This window comes from Nannobrachium achirus (assembly GCF_963921795.1).
Source record: "Nannobrachium achirus genome assembly, chromosome: 19".
Taxonomy (NCBI): domain Eukaryota; kingdom Metazoa; phylum Chordata; class Actinopteri; order Myctophiformes; family Myctophidae; genus Nannobrachium; species Nannobrachium achirus.
In genome coordinates this window covers 26413748-26439912 of record NC_137826.1, presented here as the reverse complement: position 1 = coordinate 26439912, position 26165 = coordinate 26413748, and the positions used below count along the sequence as shown (strand labels likewise).

General features: G+C 41.1%; 1 protein-coding gene across 1 annotated transcript in view; it reads left to right on the top strand.

Moving 5' to 3' along the window:
- Positions 1-2842: 2842 nt before the first annotated feature.
- LOC308304725 (uncharacterized protein) overlaps positions 2843-26165 on the top strand; it is a gene marked incomplete at both ends in the record, with an annotated part of 38234 nt that continues 14911 nt past the window's right edge. The window contains 7 exons of the mRNA XM_080749355.1: positions 2843-2936; positions 4772-4950; positions 15362-15566; positions 16479-16653; positions 21052-21251; positions 22189-22332; positions 25987-26087. Of these exons, the coding sequence (XP_080605481.1) occupies positions 2843-2936; positions 4772-4950; positions 15362-15566; positions 16479-16653; positions 21052-21251; positions 22189-22332; positions 25987-26087 (1098 nt within the window). The remainder of the gene's footprint in view (positions 2937-4771; positions 4951-15361; positions 15567-16478; positions 16654-21051; positions 21252-22188; positions 22333-25986; positions 26088-26165) is intronic.

Genomic DNA, 26165 nt, shown 5'->3' with positions numbered 1-26165 from the left:
GTAGGCCTACAACATCATATAAGATTAACTTGCAAGGCTGACTACTGGCAGATTTAGTATGGGCTTAGTTATTTGTATAAGTTTGTGGTCATGCAGTCTTTTTTGGGGGGTTGGTGGAAAATGTCTTTTTTTTTATGTGGTTTTATAATATATCACACTTTGGAAAAAAAGCAAGACTTGGGGGGGGGGGCACGAGAAGAAGGTAGCCTAGTCTATATTATTAGGAAAGGCCTACACATAGTATAGACTATATCTATGTGATTTTATTGGACATGTTGTTGTTGATTTAACTTAAAGAATATGGCGTAACCAACATTGCCACCTGGTGGCCAAAAGGAGAAACAACTGGTTAGCATTGAACTCACGACAGGACAACACAAGGGCAAATAACAGGCTAATGAACTCGTTGAACTGCTTACTTTCTTGCCAAGACTCAGAGACACAATACATAGCTTCACGCAAATATTGCAGTAAATCAGCTATCAAGAAGAGGCATTTCTGTGAATTCTTTGACTTAAGTGTCTTGGGCTAAGTTGAATGTTGTGTGCTAACAGACTCATATGATTTGTGGGTTTTGGGGTATGTTGTCTTGACTAGTTGACTCATCTATCTATAAATGCGACAAATCTCTGTCTGTCTGTTTGTTTGTTTGTAATCCGCGTATCTCGAGAACCGTTCGTCCCACCGGCTTCAGATTCCGCACGCGCGTTCCCCGCTGCGGCGCGGAGTGCAGTGCCGGGCCTCGGCCCGACTCGGCATGCGGTTTTCCCGAAGCGGCGCGAAACGTTCGGAATCTCCTTACGCGGAGCTGATTGTTAACATCAGGCTGTTCCTGAGGAAATCGGCACAATCGCTGACTCATTGTGACGTCACTTCATAAAAGGCTCTGACATCACGTACGCCAGGAGTCAACAAAAAATCTCTGTGAATGTGTATGTATGTATGTGAATCTCGAGAACCGTTCTTCCCACCGGCACGCGCGTTCTCCAGATATGGGCATAAAATGAATCCCTGATTGTTAACATCAGGCTGTTCCTGAGGAAATCGGCACAATCGCTGACTCATTGTGACGTCACTTCATAAAAGGCTCTGACATCACGTACGCCAGGAGTCAACAAAAAATCTCTGTGAATGTGTATGTATGTATGTGAATCTCGAGAACCGTTCTTCCCACCGGCACGCGCGTTCTCCAGATATGGGCATAAAATGAATCCCCGAATGCAGAGCTGATGTCTGACATCAGAGTTTTCCGCAACCGGTACTGTGTGTGCAGAGATCTCCATATATTGGGGTTTGCATTAAAGGGTGGGGACAAAGGCTAACAGAAGGCAAACAGATGGTCAAAACGGGTCCTATGACAACATGACAACAGGTATATTGGGGTTTGCATTAAAGGGTGGGGCAGGCATAAAATGGACGCAAATAGACAGATATCTCCATATATGGGCATATGGGCATAAAATGGACCCAGAACTATATCTGCAGTGATCTCCATATATGGACATAAAATGGACGCCGACAGACAGACAGATACAGATATCTCCATATATGGGCATAAATGGACACAGGCAAACAGATGGTCAAAACAGGTCCTATGACAACAGGTATAATGGGGTTTGCATTAAAGGGCGGGGCATTCATTCTCTATTTACATCGTTCCCGAGTTGGCCAGGTCGCCGACTAGACGCTGGGCCGCCCGAAGGGCGGCCCAGCTTCTAGTGTTTATAAATTAGGATAAGATATTAAGTGCTAACCTAATGTTGACCTATTTGCATGTCTGTGATTGGTTAGTAGGATACCATACCTCCCATAAGGGATTTATGGGAGGGAGAACCAAAATGGTTTTCGAGAGGAGAACCTTAGCCCAGATCTTGCTTGGCCTTGGAGGATTGTTGAAGAAGAGGATCGAGCCTGGCAGCTGTGCTGTGTTTCATCGACTTGAAAAGGGCATTTGATACAGTGCACAGAGGCACAATGATGAAGATACTCAAGGTTACGATGTTCATCCTAACCTTCTCAAGGCCATAGAAGGCCTGAAAGAAGTCAAAGACGTCAAATACCTGGGTTCATGCCGGGTCAACTTGACAGAGCAAGACCTTAAGGAAAGTGCTTGCATGGAGGGTTCTGAACAGCATGGCCAGTGTGTCCCCTGACATACTGTATCTACATAGCTCAGTTATCTCTGCAACTAGAGTTTGTTCTCCGTTACGGCTGTGAATGCTGGACTGCCAAATTGTTTTCAGAAAAAGTTTCAGAAAAATATTACCCAGGTTTAAAAGTGTTTCATAAAGCTTTTCAAAATCTGCCATGAGAAGAAAATGTTTATATCATATTCTACCGTAGACTATTATCAGTTTTAAGTGGTTTAATCTGAAATTAACCATAATTAGTCGACTCACAAGGTACTAAAATGCAATTACAGGACTACTGTATATGACTATATCAATATCATTATGACTGTTACCAGTCAATTTACTGAAGGTTTAGAACACCTACCTTCGCTAAGGCAGGGACTGAAAACACAGTAAAGTTGACACAGAAGAGGACATGAACATTCCCCCAATCCATAATGATATTTGTTGTTTGATGTTCATGTCGCAGTATAAAGACCATGTATGTTCAAGTGGCCAATTCCATGCAGGGTCAAAAGTCTGGGAGTCTGGGAGATAATGGCTTGACTAATCCAACCCTACTATGGTTGGCTGAGATAAGACTGTCAGATGAAGGTGGTTAATGCATGGTGGGGAGGGAGACAAGCAGACTTTGGACCCACTTTACTTCTTCTTCTTAGCCAGCTGTCAATGTACTGTACGTGGGTCTTTCTCTCTTCCATGTTGCAGCCATGAAGATTGATTTTGCCCCTCGAGATGTGCCCCTTGCCAGGAGACTGCAGACAGCCTCTGTGGTGCAGTGGGTCTATTCATTCCTGGGCCTGGGTGAGTTTTCTATTAAGTGTGTGCTACGCATAGTGCACTACTGATGTACAATATGTTACTGTATCTCTCATCTGTGGGAAATGAAAAGTGTTAAAGTTACAGTATTGTTACATGTGGCTCAGTGTAGGTTTGTGTAGCCTATCGCTACATGGCGTACCTCAATTTGTGTTGATCTGTTTAATCTGTTGCAAATACTTTGGGAAAATCTATAAGGAAGGTTGAGAACGACCTATGTGACTTCACTGGAGCATAAAATGAAAGGGACTCTGAGAGGTAGTGTAGTATAAAGGCCTGTCCATATTCTCTCCGAAACCGAACTTTTCGTCGAAGAGTTCCGACTCTTCGATGTGCAGCTTTCCGAACTCTAATTTGAGATAATGCTTTCGGAGAAAGTATGGACAGGCCTTAAGGATAGCCAGTGCAGTGTCCTCAGAACTAAACTAATATGATATTTTCTCATTGATCCTTTCCAGTATATATAGTAAAAAGGGGGAGTTACAGAATTATGCAACCAGATAATCTCACTTGGGCTGTGTTCCTGAGATGCAGGAAGACCTTGTATTCTGATCATGTAATTTGCTGTCCACCTTGATGTCACCAGGAAGATTAACCCTATCCTTAATGTCGTGAGTGACCCCATGGTCTCTCAAAGACCTCGCACACAAAGTCATAATCCATATTTAATCCATAACTTTTCTGGATGAGGGCCCACTTCAAAATCTCTTTGGAATGACTCTGCCTCCCAATCTCAGGGCAGGCCCTCAAATGACCCCATGGTATGCCCTCTACTGACACCTTTGTTCTGAACAGACTTTGTTGCTTTTGGTACACTTAAGTTAAAATTATCTAGTAACATAAATGTTACTTTTTGCATTTTTTTCACATAATATAATTATGTGAATCTTTCAGGGAATATGGAATAAATACCCCTAAATTATGGAATAATGTTTCTAAATGTTTTAACCTCATCGGTGCGATTGCATACCCTGACTCAACCTACATTTCTTGCTTACCATTAGTACCTACTTGTACCAGCAGTTGTTTGGACTTTCTTTGTGCAAAGATTTGCTGCATAATAGATAGCAACAACCAAATAATATAAAGATAAAGTGGGTGTTCTCTAAATGATGTCAGTATTACCACATGGCCAGAAGATGGCACAAGTCAAGGCTCACTCAGTTTGCTTTAGGTTTCTCTACCCCGGAACATCTACTGACCTATAAGAACAACTTAATGTTCATAAAACCTAATTCATACTGATAGTTGTATGTACTGTAATAATAATAATAATAATAATAATACATTTTTATTTGTAATGCACGTTTCATTCAACGTTCAATTCTCAGAGTACATTGCAAGGAAAATACATACTCAATAGTAAATAGTCAAAGTAAATAATACAACGTTAGCAAGTTCATAAAAAATAATCAAAATCATTCATGTTTAATTTTAAAAGCACAAAAACAAACTACAAAAAACTACAAAATAGGTGAAAATGTAGCACAAAAAGGCCTTCCTGAATAAAAAGGTTTTTAGGCCTGTTTTAAAGGAATCCAGGGTCTGTGGGGTCCTCAACTCTATGGGAAGGCTTCCGAGCAGTACTGTAGCCTATGGATGGTTTGATGTTCAATATACATATACATATATATACATATACTGTACATATATTCTTGTTTTAATGTTATGGACCTGTAGTACTGATATTGACGCTGTTCATTTTCTACACAGTGACTCCCAAACAAACTATTTATTAATGTTGTTGTTATTGCTGTTATTACTACAGATATTACTCCATGTTTAGGAAATACTTAGACCTGACTTATCTTCTCTCCCAGCACCGACTTGCATCGTGCTGTTCATTTACCTCGTCTTCACACGCTTCTGGTTGGTCAGCGTGCTGTATGCTGTCTGGTGGGTCATTGACTATGATACACCTTCACGAGGTGGACGCAGAGTTCCCTTCTTGTGTGGCCTCAAAGTCTGGGACTATATGAGGGATTATTTCCCCATCAAGGTGAGATAAGAGAACAACACAACACACTTAAAACCACATCAGTACACATACGTACATGGTTCTATGGTTGATGGGGCCAGGCAGCCAGCCCAGAATGCACATTGTTGTGTTTAACTTGTGAGTGGAAATCCAGTGGAATTTAGGTCCTCACGTCGATGTGGGAGGGGTTGATAAGGCTCATTTATTACCTTTGAAGATCCCTACCAATTTATAGCCCTATCAAGCCCTCAAGCCTGATTCATACTTCATCGCACTGTGTTGCTTGCCGAAAATAACAACCAGACTTACTGTCAGAATCAAGACTTCATGTAGTAGGCCCACTAAAGTTCATAGGTAGTTCAGTTTAGGACAATACAGTAGACATTAGTGCTGTCACAATCATAATGTTTTACTTTTACGATTAATTGTCAGTCAAATAATGATTTAATTGTGTTCTGGACAATGAACATTGGAACATAAAGATTTAATTTCTATTTGCCTTTTAGGCTTTGGAAACAGAAATTGCACAAGACAAATAACTAACTAAGAAATGACTCAGATAATGGTAATGGTACAGAAAATAAAAATAAATATTTTACTATGGTCAAAACAGGCCACATATTTAACGATATTATCAATTTTTAAAGTAACGGAAATAAACAATCTAAACTCACATCTCATCTGCTATTTTTTTTAAAATTGTTTGAATATTTAGGAAAAATGTTAAACTTAATTCACACAGGTGAATGGAAAAGATTCTGACTATCATTAGATGATTATGTAATAATTCTTGTGATAGGACTAATAGATTCAGGCATGTTGTTCAACAAGGCAGTGAGAATGCAGTGCAATCACAGGTGAGGTGAGAGTCCAGTTGTACATTTGAACAACAGACCATGGGGAGATTGTGCAGATAACATTGTTATTCAGCTGTTATTTTTGCATCAGTCAGACGATTAAATGTAAGCATAAATTAAATGTATTTTTTTGCTTTATGAATCAACACATTGTAAACTGAAGAACATATAAATCTCACTTAAACAAAATGTATGAATCACACTTCCTGTCCACCAGAGTGCACTGCTCAACACTGGATGGATTTTCAGCAGTTGGGGTGGAGGGATAAGGAAATAAATGTAGAACTGAAAATAAATGGATATGATGTCTGTCAACCTAGATGAGATGACAAATGCAATGCAACTGTGATGTATTCTCAGGGTTTGATTTGTGAAAAGAAAAAAAGAAAACAGAGGGGGGAATAAGCACTAAATCCCTATTCCTCTTTGTATGGCAAATGAAAAAAATGCTGATTTGCTTTTTAAATATTTTTTTATCTTGAAAAAAAAGAAAGAAAAAAAAGAAAGAAAAAGAAAAACATTTGCCCATTTTGACAAATCTGCCCCAAATAGGCAGGCCAGGTTATTATGGATAGAGGTAGTGTACGTGATAGTTTATGCTTAAAACAGAACGTTTGTTACATATTCTGTAATCTGTATAAAATTATTTTTCCGGATTTTATATTAGCATCCCGATCTGAAACTGTATTTTCTTTTTACTAAAGAGCTGGAGAAACAAGGAGACTTCTGTTACAGAACAAACACTAGTGGTTCCCAAACTTTTCAGGCCGAGACCCGAAAGAGAGATTAGACATTTGCCAGACACCCAAACTAGTGAAAATAGCAGATCTACAAGTGCACAAAGCGAAATATAAAATATATACTGTATATATATTTTTAAATGTAGGAAAAGACAATGGGATTTTTACTTGAATCGTGACCCTTAAAAATGTGTCCGTGACCCACAAATCCCCTCCCTCAGAGGCGTCAATTGGGTATGGCAAGCTATGGCAGCTGCCATACCTTGGCTACAGGGGGAAAATACAAAAATGTACTGTAATCGTGCCTGTTGCTAAGGTATGGCAACATGACTGGTGTCTTGCACGCGCGCGAGGGCGCGCGTGCAAGACACCAGTCATGTTGCCATACCTTAGCTTTTTCTGAACTGACGCCGCTGCCCTCCCTACCCACCGTTTTGGGTGCTCTACACTATAGCAATGATTATTATCAGAATATAGGGGGAAGGGTGCTATGTAAAAATAATAATTTAATTTAACCCTTTGATCAATTAATTACAAAGCCTCTGGTCTAATTCATTAGATTATTGTCCCAGCCCTATAGCTTTTACACAGTACAGCATCTACATGTCTTATTGAGGAAATACTTGTCTTGTGTGGCCACTGGCCAGCCCTCCAATCTCGCTCAATTCTGATAAAGCAAGCCTGGGAATCCAAGGAATGGATAACCACTTAAAACATCATACTTTTGTTGAACAGCATCCCCCAGGGGACTGTAGTTGCCCTCCTCCTTTTTGCCTTCTACACCAAAATCTCTTCGCTGAAAATAGGTAATCAGCAAGCTCACAACTGATGAGCTATTTTCACCATAATGTTCAAATATTATGACATGCCCAGAATAGGTACACAAGGGGTTCATGTGATGAAGCTAATAAATACAGTAAATTGAGTGCAGCCTGCTAATATACTGTAGGTTCCATTCTGCTCTTGACAAAGACTTTGTACTGTGCTGATAAGCACAGTACACAACAAAACAGCCCAGGTGCATATACAATACTATAAATAGCAGGGGTCTTCAACGTTTTCAGGTCAAGGACCCCTTAGTTGAGAGAGAGATGAAGCAGAGACCCCCACAACCTTTTCATAAATTCCATATAGTTTCATTGTTTGACAGCACAATCATTAGTATATTTTGGATTCATGTCAGTTTTTTTCAGATATATAACCACTTGAACCGTCAATACTTAATAAACTTGACCCTTCACTCTGTACTTAGTCTGCACTTTTTCCCCTCTACACCAAAGCTCTTTGCCGAAAATAGCCGATCTACAAGCTCACAACGCCGTTGTGAGTTTGTAGATCTGCTATTTTTGGCTAAAGTTCTCAGTCAGAATATGGAAAAATCTATCACACAAAGATTTGGAGGACCCCCTGTGGTAACTCTGAGGACCCCCTAGGGGTCCCGGACCCCCTGTTGAAGACCCTTGATATATAGCATATTATGTCGCTCTGTAGTAATTAAAGTTTGCTTCAAACATTTGGATATATGCTTTTATAGATAACACCTTGCTATAAAAGGTTTAAAAAGTATATCCAAGCCTTTAAGTCCTGATAAACATATTTATCTGGTTATCAGTTATACAACCCTTCAGTTATCTGAGTAAATGGGCCGTGTCATTGTTTACTTACTGGCCTTTGCATTTACAGTGTAGATGATTAAGCAATAATTCTTAATTGTTTTGTTTATATCAGATGAGCTATCTCAATATCAAAGACTGTGATCTATATATTATTTTTACTTTTAAGGAAATACATTTATATCAATTTCTGAATTATACGTTGAAAATATAATAATACAAGTGCATGTTTTTACAGTATAGGCTATCAATCTTTATTCTGTGAATATTAATCGTTCCATCCTACTCCAGCTTTAGTGTTTTCATTTTTTTAAATGGAAGACCATCTGAAATGGAGACACACTCATGATTCCTGTATACCACCCTGAGTGGTACTGTATGTACTTTCCTTGCTCATGAAAAGCTAAATGTCTCATACAAATCTGTGTTTCGTGTCTGGTTCATCACAAGCATAACCTGAGTTTATGCCACATTAAGAATAAAGAGCGTATGTTAATAAGAACAGAATTGTACTTCAAAGCACCACATTTAATTGAGGTCTATTTGTTCCCCACCATCTGAGGCCATCATCACAACACGGATGAGTGCAAACTCACCCGCTGATGTGCACTCTCTTGGAAGATCTGTCTAAAAACGAAACACTACTAAATAAACACACTCAAACAGTAAACATCCACACAAAACAATCACTAGACTACAATAGTACACAAAAACTAGACTACAATAGTACACAAAAACGAAACAAGTATAGGCTATCACAAAACCAAAGTAAAGATAAGCTAACACACAGACGAAACAGCAAAGAGAACACAATAGTGTATCCTGTAGTCTCTTGAGTTGAGGAACCCCCCCCCCCCCACCCCCCAAAAAAAAAGACCACTTGGGGTCCCCAAGATTTGTTAATGTAGCATCAAAATCTGTTCACCACCATGCTGTTGATGTTGTGAGCTTTTAGGTCAGATAATTCCAAGAAATCAGCAGGCAACCGCAAGTGAGTCCACTCAGAGGAATCAGAGAGGGGAGTAGTAAAGAACTCAGGGCAGACAGACAGGGCACAGGGGGTTTGGAGAGTGGCAGAGCGTAATCAGGAGAGGGGAATGGGAGGGGCAGAGGCAATCGGGGGTTAAAACTGGAGAGGCTGTGACCGTGACATGTAGAGTGGCTATTTTTAATTGTAGTGCAAAAACAGGAGGGGGCTTAGTATAGACTATAGAGCCATTAATCAGAAGCAAAAATTAAATGTGAGAAAATTGGAAACTAACAAAAAACGAAATGCCCCTGGAAGAAATAAAACGTGTGAAGATCATGGGTGTAAATGTGGTTCTATACGATCATGGTGGCCTTGAAATACTTACAAACAAGGAGCTGATTTGTTTTGACACGAGGGCACAATGCTCGCTACATTCTGCAAAACAAGCAGTATCGTGATCGACTGTTGACACTGACCTTAGTGCTTCTCATATCTCTCCACTGCAGACCATCTAGTTAATACTGGTTAGAGGCAGGTAAACACCACTTGACAGGTGGTGAGCTATCCATTCCAGGAATGTGCAGTTCCTGACACTGAGTGATTATTTATGATGGAAATATGCTTATTCCTTACTTGTGTCTTTTGAATGAATGCATATCCAATGCTATGCATTAGCCTACATTCAGATTGGAAGGACATTTTTGAGCTGTGCTAACCGCTCCTACATCTGTCTCTGTCTGTACCAGGGCAGGAATTTCATGGAGGCCATGAAGGCCATGGCCGTCATTGCCCTTCAATTCGGCCTTGTGCCCCTCAAACCAATGGCATAACCTGAGGTCACAGTGGCCTTAATGCCCCAGCTGACGGTATCACTTTCTCCTCTTTCTCTTTCTCTTTCGTGTCGACAGTAGACAGTAGACACCTGTGTCTCTTTCTTATCATGTAGACACCAGCGTCTACAAGAGTCAAGCTCACAACTCGTCACTTGGAGATTGTCTATTTTCACTACTTCTTCAACGTGTTTTCTAATTTATGGAATTTCTTAACATTTTCCTTGATTCTAAACTAAATTACAGAAATAATAATAAAAAACAAAAAGTAGGAAACCAAAAAATTAAGGGACCCATAAAAATGTGTCCACGATACACAAATGGGTCCTAGTGTTTGGAAAACAGGGGGCAGTCAGAAGTCAAGAAATTCCACAGGAAAGGGAGTGTGGCTTGAGTGACATCTGGAAATGTGCCCATTTTAATTGATTAGTCAGTGTATTCCAGAGAAAAGGGGATTGTAGTGTAGGTAGTAGAGTCACACAAGCCGCTTTCCAATCCGAGGGGTTCGCACTTTGAAGTGTGCATTTGAAGGGCTATGACGTCACTGGACCGCGCCAAATAGCAATCTACAAGCTCACAATGCGTTGCGTTGCGACGCATTGTGAGCTTGTAGATCTGACCAGTGACGTCATAGCCCTTGAAATGTGCACTTCAAAGTGTGAATCCCTCGGATTGGAAAGCGGCTACAGTGTTTCCCAACCTTTTTTCTCTGTCAAGGGCCTCAAGGCACACTTTTCATAGCCAAAATATCCCAGGGCACACCTAGATATACGGTGTGTGTGGCTACTGGCTTTTCAAAATGCCTCTTCCTTATAGTATATTACAATTTGGCCAATATTCTACAATTATCATTATTATATATATATTTTTTTACCAGTTGATACTTTTGATGCAGTAGGTATTAAAAAGGCTTAAAAAGTCCTTAAATTGTGAATTCACTGTCAAATTTCAAAGGGCACACCAAAGCATCTCAAAGGGCATACTAAAGGTCCGTGGCACAGTGGTTGAGAAACCGTGGTATGCTCCACAGAAAAGGGAGTGTTGCCCGGTTGAGTCCAAAAACATCCAAACCGTCTAAAAACATCTCTAGCTCTATTTTTTTTTTTTTATAAGAAAAAAAAAAAAGAAGAACTTGCCTACAGCAAAACACAGCCCTGGGTGTGTGGGGCCCCAGGCAGCCTCCTAACCTGTAGGCCCGGCCCTACACCACGTACAGGCCATTTTGTGATTATTGAGAAATAGAGACACATCTGAAGGTTGAAAAATAGATGGTCAGCAAGGCAGAAGCATTACTGATTTTTGTAGTATGTTTTTTAGACAATTGAACAATTGCTGGACACAGAGTTAGCAGAAATACGAACGGACAGACACACACACGTGTCTGGAACGCATTCTGACAAAGGTAGTGAGATGAGATGAGATCTTTGATTGGTGCAGGGCTGAGCATGGATCAGATGACCATCTATTTCACTGCAGATTAGGTTATCATCCATAACCCTTAAATTTAACAAATTCTTTCAATGGACTAAAATCTTGTTTTATTTGATGGCCTTCCAGTCCTGGCATTTGGCCTTTTTGCCCTCAAAAAATGGACGACACCAAAGACCAAGTGGCCTTGCCCCTAAAATGATGACATTTCAGGCCTGATGATGAGTCTAGGATATATTATTATATAGAGCAGTGAAGACATGACGTGACTCGCTCCGGTTCACAGAAGTCATTTCTCTATGGAGAATAACATTGGGTCATCTTAAAATCGTCTCATATAAGCATTATGGTCCAAAAATAAACAAACGGTTTGCGCGATATTGTCGGGGAGGTGGCTCTGTATGGTTTATGATATTCATTCACTCATATTTGATAAAAACCTGTTTCTAGCGAAAATTATTATCCGGCGACAGTAACATTAGCGTTTTCTCACCATCAGTTGATTCTTCAATCAAATATGTCTCAAACACAAACTCCTGTATGTTTATTTTGTTTGATGTTTGAAAAAATCACATGCAGTGTGAAGTGAGTGGTGCCATTTATGAGTTAATTTCATTGAGCGTCCCTCGAAGCTTGGCCAATGGGGGCGGGACATATATATACATAGAGACACAGGACATGCGTACAGACCAGGCCTGAAATTTCGTCATTTTAGGGGCAAGGCCACTCGGCCTTTGGTGTCGTCCATTTTTGGAGGGCAAAAAGGCCAAATGCCAGGACTGGAAGGCATCAGTAATGCAAATCAGTAACGCTTTTGCCTTGCTGACCAAAAACATACTACAAAAATCAGTAATGCTTCTGCCTTGCTGACCATCTATTTTTCAACCTTCAGATGTGTCTATTTCCCAATAATCACAAAATGTTTAATAATTTCCCCCAAATATTGGCCTGTACGTGGTGTAGGGCCGGGCCTACAGGTTAGGAGGCTGCCTGGGGCCCCACACACTCAGGGCTGTGTTTTGCTGTAGGCAAGTTCTTCTTTTTTTTCTTATTTAAAAAAGAAAAAAAAATTGAGCTAGAGATGTTTTTGGACGGTTTGGATGTTTTTGGACTCAACCGGGCAACACTCCCTTTTCTGTGGAGCATACACTATACTACCTACACTGCACTCCCTTTTCTGTGGAGCATACTACGGTTTCTCAACCACTGTGCCACGGACCTTTAGTATGCCCTTATAGATGCTTTGGTGTGCCCTTTGAAATTTGACAGTGAATTCACAATTTAAGGACTTTTAAAACATTTTTAATACCTACTGCATCAAAAGTATCAACTGGTAAAAAATATATACCGGTATATAATAATGATAATTGTAAAATATTGGCCAAATTGTAATATACTATAAGGAAGAGGCATTTTGAAAATAGCCAGTAGCCACACACACCGTATATCTAGGTGTGCCCTGGGATATTTTGGCTATGAAAAGTGTGCCTTGACAGAAAAAAAAGGTTGGGTAACACTGTGTGACTCTACCACCTACACTACACCCCCCTTTTCTGTGGAATACACTGACTAATCAATTAAAATGGGCACATTTCCAGATGTCTTCACCCAAGCCATCTCACGCCTCCACTTAGGCCAGGGGCCAATTCTGATATCTTCACAAATTGGTACCACCCAAGGTGACCGTACATTTTTTTTTTCCTACATGTCTCTAGTTTACATTTTGGTATGATAACCCTTTCTGAGACCCAGCTTAATTGATGTTATCAGTCGCTAGAGTCGGTCTCCCATCGACTTTCTATACAGGAGGAAAATACCCAGAAAACATTTTTTTCTGGGTATTTAAGTAGGATGTGAGGGGTCTAACTAGGGGTTTGTCATGATGCTGAATCCATTGCAAGCATTTGTTTTGCACAAAAAACATTCCTTGGGCTACAAATGGGCCCAGAAAACTATGGTTTAGTGATGAAAAGTGATGAGTCATCACTTTTCATCAGTTTCATCAGTTTTGTGGGCGTTTTATGGGGCCATTTGTTGCCCAAGGAATGAAGATTTCTCACTCAACATCGATGGAACCTCTGTCAAAACCTCCACCCACATCCGCAACTTAGGAGTAATCTTCGACCCCACCCTGTCATTCCTCCCCCACGTAAACAACATAACAAAAACCGCATTCTTCCACCTCCGCAACATCGCCCGCCTCCGCCCCTCCCTGACTTTCTCTGCTGATGAAACCCTCATTCACACCTTCATCTCATCCCGGTTGGATTATTGCAACAGCATTCTCTATGGCATCACCTCCAAAACCCTCAATAAACTCCAATACGTGTACAAAATTCAGCCGCCCGCCTACTCACCAGCCCCCGCTCCAGAGACCACATCACACCAGTCCTCCATGACCTCCACTGGCTCCCTGTCAAACAACGGATCCACTTCAAAATACTCCTCACCACTTAGAAGACACTGCACAAACTGGCCCCCCCTTACCTCTCTGACCTCCTCGAGCCATATGTCCCGACCCGTTCACTCAGGTCCAGTGAGGCTGGCCTCCTCCAGGTCCCCAAGCCCAAGCGCCGAACCTGGGGTGACAGGGCCTTCTCTGTGGCAGCCCCCACCCTCTGGAACGAACTCCCTAAACGTATCAGAGATGCCCCCTCCATCCCCACCTTTAAAACCGCCCTGAAAACCCACCTATTTACCATTGCCTACCCCAGTGATCTTGGACCTACTCTTGATTTTATTGTTTTATTGTTGCTTTTAGCTCTTATTGTATCTTCTTATCCTAGTTTTTCTTTTCTAATAAAGTTGTTATTTTTACCTGCCACGCACACACGCACGCACGCACGCACGCACGCACGCACGCACACACACACACACACACACACACACACACACACACACACACACACACACACACACACACACACACACACACACACACACACACACACACATTGAAGGGCAAAGACGGCCATGGCCTCCATGAAATTCCTGCCCTGCTCATCATCATGTCTCATCATCAGCAATAAAACATATATGTACAGTTGTAATAGTAATAGTACACAATACTGTACATCATATCATGTGCTGAAGTAGCACCAACAGTACATGTCTTGGGCAGTCACATAATCAGAGGAGTAATCAATCTTGACAAATTAAGAATACTTCTGCACACCTGCATACAAATCCTGGGAATCAGATGTGTCAGAATGAAACATTAACGTCTCAGAATCTAACTGAGATCCATAGACCCTTAAGACAACAAAACTATTTGGTCAATCAATCAATTCAATAAATTGTATTTATAATGTGCCAAATCATGGCAAGTTAACTCGAGACATTGGGCATGTCAAGAGTGACCATACTCTACTTCAACAACCCACCATGCCCTCATGAGCAAGCAATGGTGTCAAATAAAAACTCCCTTTTGCAATAATGGGAAGAAACCTCGAGCAGCAGGCTCTGGGTGGGGGTAGCCTTCTGCCTCAACCAGTTGAGGGGGGAGAGAGAGACAGAGAAACACAGAGACACAAACAGACAGAGAGAGAGAGAGAGAGAGAGAGAGAGAGAGAGAGAGAGAGAGAGAGAGAGAGAGAGAGAGAGAGAAACACAGAGACACAAACAGACAGAGAGAGAGACAGAGAGAGAAAGAAAGAAAGAGATGGCCCTCGGCTGAACTCAGCCTAATCTATGCTTCATCAACCTATCAGACATTGGCACAGGTCATAGTCTGTCTGAGTGTGTTTGGCAGCTTACCCCAATAAATGGCATCAATATTTAAATGAACTGTGGGGCATCTAATCAAATCAAACAGTAAAGTATACACGTCATAAAGTGAGTGAGTGAGAGACGGAGGAGAAGGAGGAGAGTGATGGAGAGTGGAAGGCAGAGGTTACATTGTGTACATTGTAATCAAACAGTCAAACCAAATGTACCATCCAGTACAACCCACGCTGTAAGTTTTGTCACCTTCTGTTCTCTCCTTTACTGCCAGCTGATCAAGACAGCTGACCTAGATCCCAGGTACAATTATATCCTGGGTTTCCATCCCCATGGGGTGCTGGTGGCAGGAGCGTTCATCAACTTCTGCACCTATGTCACTGGCTTCAGAGAGCTGTTCCCCGGCCTCAAAAGTCACCTGCTCATGTTGCCGCTGTGGTTTAGAGCTCCATTCTTCAGGGACTACATCATGTGTGCAGGTCAGGGTCACTGGGAACAACCCAGGATGATTCAGGTCATCATATTTGTGTGATTGTTCAGACAGTGACAATTTAATGTCCATTTATTTTTCCACGTTGATACTGAAATAATAGTAATTGTTATGTAATGTGTTGGTTTGTTAGACTGTGACGACGAATTATATATTTTCCCAAGCTGTATCACGAGAAACGATTTTATCACGATTCTTTTTCACATTGGTTTTTATGGTTAATTTTCTAGTTACCGTATTTTCCGGACTATAAGGCGCACTTAAAAGCCTTTAATTTTCTCAAAAAACTACAGTGCGCCTTATAGTCCAGTGCGCCTTATATATGGATCATTCATTGACATTGACATTCCCTTTAGCACAGCTCCATCTGTTGGATGCATAACGCAACGTTAGCGTCTATTATGCGTGCCTTATAGTCAGGTGCGCCTTATATATGAAAACAGTTTGAAAATAGACCATTCATTGACAGTGCGCCTTATAGTCAGGTGCGCCTTATAGTCCAGAAAATACTGTACTTGACAAAAACTAGACTCTCCAGGTTCCTTTTGCGAGGTCAAAATTTAACTTTACAAGTATGTAACTCTGACAGTATACTAATGAAACCAAATGGACCCTTACGGGTCCATTTGGTTTCATTTGTATACTATCAGAGTTAAGTGGAGACCTTGACATTTTAAAGTTTGAGAACCACTGATGTAGACCAAAATGCAGGTTTAAATTGAATTCGGCAATGAATCTCTGTATTAACGATTAAACAGGATTTTTTACACAGCTCCTTCAATTGTATCACGATATATATACGATACCTCTGAAAAGGCATATCGTGGAGACATTGTATCGTATCAACGATAATTATTGTCAAATTGTCTCAAATGCCTGACAACGTGTTTGTGTGTCGCAGGTCTTATTCCTTCAGATAAAGAGAGTGCCCGCTTCCTGCTCCAAAGACGGGGTGGCGGTAACGCTGTGGTCATAGCAGTGGGCGGAGCCCCGGAGGCGCTGGATGCCCACCCTGGATGCTACTACGTACAAGTGGCCCACAAGAAGGGTTTCGTTAAACTGGCCATGGAACAAGGGTAAGCACAGAGTACTTGAGAAGCACAATGTTTTTATTCAAGCGACGCAAAACAAAGTGTTACTGGGAAATACAGCATAAAGTGTCATATTTCATATAATCCATATTTCATTTTTAGTGATTACATTTGTATTTTAACCAATCTGTGTAGTATACAGTATGTTAATTAACTAACAACTGCAGTGGGGGTGCTCTCACTACTTTACTATAGAGAAATTTAGATCCTGTGGTTGGGAAGGACTGGAACAAAGTGTAATATCTCCACTGCTCAAATGGGTATTCCAATTAACCCATTAAAACCAGGAAAGCATCTGTGTCATTTTAGATTTTAGCAGATTAATAGCAGATATTAAAGCTCACAGGGCATCATTTGTGCTGTGCCGCACACACACGGACGGACGGACATACAGACAGACAGGGGCAAAAACATAATCTCATAGTGAATTCTGCTGAATTAATATCAGCACTGGTTGATGTTATTTGTGTTACAAGTGTTCAAATGTATCTGCTTTAAAGTGTAAATCACACCTGAGTGTCTCAATACACTTTACAACATTTAAAAAAGTACAGTATACTTTTTAAGATTTTATATAAACAATATTGAATTAATAATAATAATAATAATAGAAACAATAGTGACAAACGGTCAAGTGAGATTAGGTCATAATATACTAAAGGCTCTGTTTTTAAAAATAAAGTAATAGACCTAGCATTTCCTCTGGTTCTAGAGGTAGGTAGAAAAAGCTCAACTTGCCAACTGACCTTTTGTTCATTCTGCAGACAGTGAGGTAGTTAGCTCAAGTTCAAGTTTCAAGGTTCAAGGTTGTACTTTATTGTTACATCTTTTGTACAGGTACATAAGAGTAAAACTTGTTTTATTTGGCTTCCTTCAGACAATGCAGTTGTATATATAATAACAGCAAACAATATAATAACAGCAAACAACAAAACAAAAAAAGAAAATCTAAAAACATAGTAATAATAATGACTAGAGTTCAATAATATTTTTAGTTTTTTGTCGCATTCCTAAGACAAAAATTTGATTGAACTCTGAGTACCCCCATTGATTCCGGATGGGGACGGGACCCGTTTCGAAACGGGTCCCCATCCAGAACGAATGGGGGTAAATTTATTGTTATCACATTTTTGTCTTAGGAATGCGACAAAAAACTAAAAATATTATTGAACTCTTGTCTCCATGGCGTGACTAATCAATAGAAAAAAAGGGATGATTATATGATGTCATTTAATCTGTGTTTTTGGATTGGCACTTTTGACCCACAAGGTGTCAGCCTCCAGGAAGAAATATAAAATACAAAGGGAATACAAAATTGCTCATAAAAACCACATCAGGGGGTCTAATAAAATACTGTCAAGCTCCTAGACAACATACTTAGCTCATCTGAGCAGTGGTGGCTGAGTGGTTAGTGTCCACTCCTTGGACTCCGGAGGCCCCAGAGGTTGCAGGTACGATTCCCCACTCCAGGTACCACTGCTCCCCTTCCCGCTTGCGCTCCTTGTGGGCATCACTGGGTTGAGTTCAGCTGGGTTAAAGCTGTTAAAAAAAGCAGCTGGGTTGGGCTGCGATATCTGAATTTCCCCCGCGGGAGGAGTAGGTATTCATTATCATTATCATCATATCTCCTCTGAAGCAGCGCTGTTTTAGGGTTTCATCATGGCACGTGGAAGGAAGGGAACTCATGACTTTGGTGAACTAGCCAGTACCCTTTGATGCTCACCACATCCGGAATTACTCAAGGGAAGAAGCTATGCATCAACTGTTTAGAACTTGCATATGATATGAACTATGGAACCGTCTGTAAGAGAAGTCCATATGGAGCAGTGTGTGAGAGAGAAAAAATGGCAGCCTCGGGATCCCTGTTGCCCTTGTAAGAAAATTGATTTGACTTATGTGTTGCACAGAGCGATCCATCCTGCCAAACGCTTTCAAAGGCACCAATTCAATGGTGTAGGCCTTTATGTCGTCATATCTGCGTCAGTTAGCATCACATGACACTGCCCAGCTACTTGCCTCTCCATTTACCATTTTGTTTGAGAGAGATGATGTTTCCATTACACCCCTCCCCCTCTCTTTTTTTCATTTTCAAACCTTGCATAAAAAGACAACGGTCCTCAAATATCACAAAGCAGCTTTTAAACTTGCTTGAGGTGTATCTCCAAAAATTCTCTCACACAGAAACATCAACACCCTGTTGTACTGTATTAGTCTACCATGTGATGTTTTTAATTTTAACTCTAGTGATTTTCATGATGACTTTTTAAGCCTAATCTATGTGCCGTCACCTAGTTTGAACCCCTATATTCTTAAATCAGACTAGAAGTTTGCGGCCCTTCGAGCCGCTCACATCTAGAGATCGCGCTGCAAAGGCGAAGGCGCTCACAGCTACGTTGCAGAAGTGATCCAACTGATACGGCCCTGCAACGCCTACTGCGTGGGGGCCCAGTCCGGCCCTGCACCGCCTACTGTGTGGGGGCCTAGTCCGTCCCTGCAACGCCTACTGTGTAGTGCCGCAGTCCGGCCCTGCACCGCCTACTGTGTGGGGGCCCAGTCCATCCCTGCACTGCTTACTGTGTGGTGCCCCAGTCCGGCCCTGCACCGCCTACTGTGTGGGGGCCCAGTCTGGCCCTGCAACGCCTACTGTGTGATGCCCCAGTCCGGCCCTGCAACGCCAGTCCAGCCCTGCACCACCTACTGTGTAGGGGCCCAGTCTGGCCCTGCAACGCATACTGTGTGGGGGCCCATTCCGGCCCTGCAACGCCTACTGTGTGGGGGCCCAGCCTGGCCCTGCACCACCTACTGTGTGGGGGCCCAGTCCGGCCTGTTTGAAGTGGAGCATTGAATCTTAGCAGCTATACCCTGTGTGTGTGTACTGTACTGTACTGTACCGTACCGTACCGTACCGTACCCCCCCCCCCCCCTTCCCTCTTGTAACCTGAGACTTTGGTGATGATAATGACACTTCGCTCCCAACTATGGTTTGCGCAATATATGCCGCCTACAGGCCAAAATGTGGGAAAATCTTTTAAACATTTTGGGATTATGAGAAGTAGACACATCTGAAGGTGATAACGTTGATGTTGGGCAAGGTACATGCGTTATTGATTTTTGTATTATGTTTTTTAGACAATTGAACAACTGCTGAACGTGGAGTTACAGATGGACACACAAACACACTATTTTTTGGTGCGATTCTGATTAGGTTGTGGGATAATGACGTAGAAAGATTTGGGAAAAGAAAGAGAATAAAAGAGCATCCTCAAATGTACATGTGCATAACGTTTCAGGCATTGACACTAAGGCTTGCCCACCTGCCCCCGGCAGGTAAATAAAACGTCAGGGCAGGTGAAGTTGGCTTTCAGGTTGCCCGACAGGGCAAGTGCTCATTTGAGAGGGGACACAAATGTCTATAAACACAACACAAGATATCTGTCTAAACACCTGAAAGTGGCCAGTGCGCTGTGTCTTCTGGTCTGTGGAATGTAAAATAAGAGCACTGTTTACCTATGATGTGCTGTTTTTACTGTTGCTACATTTAAAAATATAAAATAACAAGTGTGAAACCATAGACATATTCAATCATAGCTAAAGTATTTGGTATTTGGATTTGGAGGTATTGAGGTATGACATTTTATCGCACAGCCCCAGAAATTGAAGAAATAAGTGTTAAATTGAGCGGTAATTAAAATCGTACCTATCTATAATGGACTATTTACTTTTCGGGCAAGTGGGCATTACCTTCGGGCAAGTAGAACATGACCTGTACTTGCCCGAAGGGCAAGTGCCTCTGAGACCTTAGTGTCAACCCCTGCGTTTGTTATATTTATATTGTATACACCAACAGCATCTTTTCCAGTTGTTGCTACTGTCAGCATCTTGTGAACAGAGGTTGTGGGAGGGAATGTAACGGATGATGAGGTCTGAAAGAGCCTGAACAGGAAACCATTGAAAGGATTTATCAACCGGAGTGATATGATCAAATTGACTGGTTTTAGTGAATATTATAGCAGCAGTGTTTTGAACTAGCTGTACTGGTTTTGTAGTGCAGATGGGTAGACTGGAGAAAAGGAGTAACCGTATTTGAGTCTTGAAATGCTTACAGTATAAGGGCTTCAGCATCTGCCATATTGAGCATAGAACAGAACCTGGAGAAATTACACATATACGTGAAAGAAACCAGTTGTAGCTGTTGTTTAAATGTGAGTATTAAAAAGATTACTTGGTTACTCCTTATCTTACTGAAATACCGGTAGTCTTATTTGAGTCTCTCATGTGGAAACACCTGTAGGACCATGTTTTAGATACAGTATATCTGGTTTATGATAAACACTTATATGACACATAAATAATGTGCAATAACTACGATCATTTTTGCCTCAGTGCTCATCTGGTTCCAGTGTACTCATTTGGGGAGAATGACGTGTATGACCAAGTGGACAACACACGGGGCACCTGGCTCAGATGGATACAGGAGCGGCTTCAACGCCTCATGGGAATTTCTCTGCCTCTCTTCCACGCACGTGGCATTTTCCAGTACTCTTTTGGCCTGATGCCATACAGAAAACCCATTAACACAGTAGGTGAGTAAATGGTCAATTGGATCCTAACATAACAGTTCACCGCAAGACGCACTTGAGCACTCTCCCTGGAATGTCCTTAGGGGTCAAAGTCAATACAGCAATAGACTGACGGAACTATTGCTGTATTGACTCGACCCCTAAGGACCTTCCAGGGAGAGTGCTCATGTGCGTCTTGCGGTGACACGCTCCCTAGTTTCTTCTTCTCTGAACTGCTTTTTTTGTTTTTTGTTTTTTCGCCCCTTGAGATGCAGGGTCTCGTTTTCAAGGGGTCCTGCTGCTGTCTATGCCACTGGGAACAGCATTCCACCATTCTTCATATAATAGGCCTACATACTTTAAGATTTGGGTGGGCAATACCTAGAACCAGAGCGGTAGAAGGGCATCGTTAGACTACTAGGTTATAAGTGGTAGAGACAGATGGTGTCCAGCACAACTCAGGATCATGTGTGTGTTGACAAGATGTATTTGACAGTCAATATATTTTTAATCAGAATCAGAATAAAACAAAGTAACCCCATTCCCTTATTGGAGAGATGAAGAGCAAGAGAGAGAGAGAGAAAGAGAGAGAGAGAGAGAGAGAGAGAGAGAGAGAGAGAGAGAGAGAGAGAGAGAGAGAGAGAGGGAGAGAGAGAGAGAGAGAGAGAGAGAGAGAGAGAGAGAGAGAGAGAGAGAGAGAGAGAGAGAGAAAGAAAGAAAGAAAGAAAGAGATGGCCCTCGGCTGAACTCAGTCTAATATATGCTTCATCAACCAATCAGACCTTGGCACAGGTCATTGTCTGTCTGAGTGTGTTTGGCAGCTTTACCCCAATAAATAAATAAATGGCATCATCATTTAGATGAACCGTGGGGCATCTAATCAAATCAAACAGTAAAGTTAACACATCATAAAGTGAAATGCCAGTAAATGTGACAATCTGCACCTTTGACCTCTTGGCAGTCGGACGGCCAATCAGGGTGGAGAAGAAGGAGAAGCCCACAGTGGAAGAGCTTGATGCCCTCCACCAACTGTACATGGATGAGCTCAGCAGTCTGTTTGAGGAGCACAAGATCAACTATGGGGTGGACGAGGACGCACATCTCAGCTTTATTTGAGATGGACTGAGGACTTGAAAGAGAAAGGGAAGAGGTAGTTGAGAGATGTGTGAGCTTTAAGGAGTAGTTCACCCCCAAAATGACTTTTTTTCTATTGATTAGTCACGCCATGGAGACTAGAGTTCAATAATATTTTTAGTTTTTTGTCGCATTCCTAAGACAAAAATGTGATAACAATAAATTTACCCCCATTCGTTCCGGATGGGGACCCGTTTCGAAACGGGTCCCCATCCGGTATCAATGGGGGTAAATTTACTCAAATCAAATTTTTGTCTTAGGAATGTGACAAAAACCAAAAAATATTATTGAACTCTACTCTCCATGGCGTGACTAATCAATAGAAAAAAAAGTCATTTTGGGGGTGAACTACTCCTTTAAGAAGTGCTTATTTATTGATAAGAGGACTGACTACAGGCCAGGAGCTGCACAAAGCTTTTCTGTCACTGTCAATTATAATAGTCTCTCAATAACAGTCTCTCTCAGCTGTTCCACCTGGTTATGAAATAAAACATAAGAAATTATAATTGTCAGTGTGAGCAGACAAGTTTTATGATATCAACAGGATCCCCATTTTTATTATATCGTCATTAACTTCAAGAGACAAATGAGGTTTATGATGTTGCTGAAGGGAACTTGTTTTTAAGTCTCAATGGCTCATAATTTAATCATGACAGAAGTTCAGTACTAAAGAACACATCTTCTTATATAGACATATATCTTTTTGGGGGAGAAAGAGTAAGGCCGCTCATGAGAAGATCTACAGAATGTGTATTTCATTGTTTATGAGAGCATGGGACCTTCACCACCATTAGGCATTAACAACATGTTTAATCTGTCAATGTTTGTTAAACCTTCTATAGGACTACCAGGTTTTCAAAGTGGGGTCCGGGGTCCTTTTGGCTGTTCAAAAATAGCAGATATGCAAGCTCACAAAACTTCATGCCGTGCTGCGAGCTTGCACATCTGCTATTTTGGAATGTATATATTTTTTTAATCTTGAAGGTATTGGAAGATAATCTTCTCTGTGGGTCCCTAACACAGAAACTTTTCAGATGGGGGCCTATTAGTACTTGATCCTCTCTTTTCCCCACTCTACAACACATCTCTTTGCCAAAACTAGGCAATCTTCAAGCTCACAACGTGTCGCAAAATGACACTTGCAAATGTTCCCTCAAGAATATGGATGCTAGGGTTCAAGTTATTAAGCACAGAAATGTCCCTTCCAATATTTCACCATCTAGTCCCCACAGCTCATGGGCATCTGTCACGTCTGAGTGATTGGACATTTATGGAACGGCCAAGAGCTATTTGCTCAAATAAAGTCATAGGTTGAATTTGAGTTTCAACATACAGTAATGTGATGGGCTAATGGCATTTTGACACGTGTGGAGATTTCCAGTCAGAAACCATCTCAATATCACATCTTATACTGTAACACAGGAAATAAGATTCAAGATTCCAGAGATTCAAACATTTTTCTTTTATTCCACATTACACTATTATTAAAAAAAAATTAAATTTCTTTCTATGACATTGACTCTGGGTTCTTTTGTCTGTCTTGTTCATTTTAAATGTCTTTCTATGACATTGACGCTGTCTTGTTATGTAAATTATTGAAATTGACTGAAACAGCAACATCCTCAAACCTTGAATTTCATCATAGATGAAGCTCGTTCAGTAAATGTGAATATATCTGGCAGTTGTTACTAGTACCAAAGTGTAAATTGCTCTTTGGCTCTACTTCTCAAAAGATAATACTGTCTATGAACTTTGGCACCTTTATTTTGATAACAAGGGTGAGATATTTCCAAATTATACATTTGGCAGACAGTCTTTTTGGATGGACACTTGCACTGACCCTTTCAACAGTCAGTGGCCAAACCATTGCACCACCTCTCTGCTCAATGAGAATTTAAATGTAGAACAAATGCACGCAGAGCATCCAAGGAAAGCCAATTGAGAGTCACTAGGACAGAGTTGGTGCTATGGTGGCTTTATCTTGTTCACTGCAGAGGTTGCCGCTGTGTGATAGTGATGCTGAGGATTCGGTGTAATATTTCGGACTCCTTGCATGTAGTGAAGACATTTGCCCAACAAGATCAACAATAACCATTTGAGGCTGATGAGCTGTAGCCTCATTCAAACCTGATTAGTACATTCAGTGAAATAGAATGACATACATGTATGTCATGTATGTATGATGTGAAATAGAAATGGCAACTAATAGATCTTATATATTAGAATGATAGATATCTATTGATAAGTAGTTTGGAACGCAATGAACAGGACAGTGTAATTTCCAATCTCCCCCTGGGGACTGGGTCGACTGAGGTTAGGGTTAGGGTTAGGTTTAGGCATAGTTTTACTGAGGTTAGGGTTAGGGTTAAGGTTAGGTTTAGGTGGTCGGACCAAAGGGAGTTCGACCTAAGGACATGTTACCCTCCCCCTTTTATAAGTTTAACAGTAATACACTAGATAGATAGATAGATAGATAGATAGATAGATAGATAGATAGATAGATAGATCCACAGAAATACCAAATTTCCACAATAAAGCCTTGCTTTGGGTTTATGAACATATCTTAAAGCTACTGACATTCATTAGTGTGGTCAAGGTCAGAATGAGAAGATTATTTTGAGAAAGTGCCAAAGTACATCAAAATGGTGCATTTACAGTATATCCAAAGCGCTTCAAAATAAAGTATGGTACATACTGTAGACTGTGTAGAGACATTTCCCAACATGAGTTATGTGTCAAAGAGTAGACATCGATCAAGGACAGATTCGGGTTTAGGTCCAGTTGGAGTTCTGCCATCAGATCAACCATTTTAAATGTTGCAAACTACATGAATTGCTTACAAAGTGCAAGGTATAGATTTTTAAAACAATCAATCAGTATTTATATCCTTGAAAATATTGGGAAGACTGTTAGAACCAGCTATGTGACATAAGTCGGATAAAAATAAATATAAAAATAAAAATAAGGGTAAAAATAAAAATAAAATAAAACAATATCAGTGAACAACAGTAGGCCTATACACCTTGCTTAGTATCCACACAGATGGAGTGAGAGAGAGAGAGAGAGAGAGAGAGAGAGAGAGAGAGAGAGAGAGCGCGCGTGCGCGCATGATTTGGCAGCACATATGGTACCGGTAGGTAGTAGTCATAAAGGCATAACCTTTATGACTTGGTTGCACACTGGGCATACTAGATGCCAAATGGTGTTTCTATATATGGTAGGTAGTAGTCATTGGTTGCACACTGGGCATACTAGATGCCAAATGGTGTTTCTAGGCAGGAGGACTCACCATAATGGCTAAGAAAAGTGGATAGCATTTTACATAACTTCACAGAGAAGACTGTGTGCACATCTTATGCCTGTAATTCAGCCAGGTGCTGGACATCAAGGCATCAAGGCGAGAATTAAGAAGATAAATAATCTGCACTGTTTTTAAGCTCCAAAAAACATACCTTTTATTGATGGTGCCACATTTCCACCTGATTCTGGCAAATATTGTTGATGATATTTGCCTGATGAAGACCTAGAAGGGTTGAAATATTGCACTATTAATAAAAAGTATGTTTTTGGAGGTTAAAACTGTTTTAACTTCAGCTTACACAACTTTACACAACTCTGTCCACAGGTGCCCTGAGGTCATATGGACAGTATGCACATGTTTGCTGTCTGTCAGGGGGCAGAGAGTGGCCCTGGGCTGAACTCAGCAAGCCTATGCTGCATCAACCAGTCAGACATTGGCACAGGGCATAGTCTGTGTGTTTGGCAGTTTGCCCCAATAAATGACCACTCAGACCCAGTGACGAT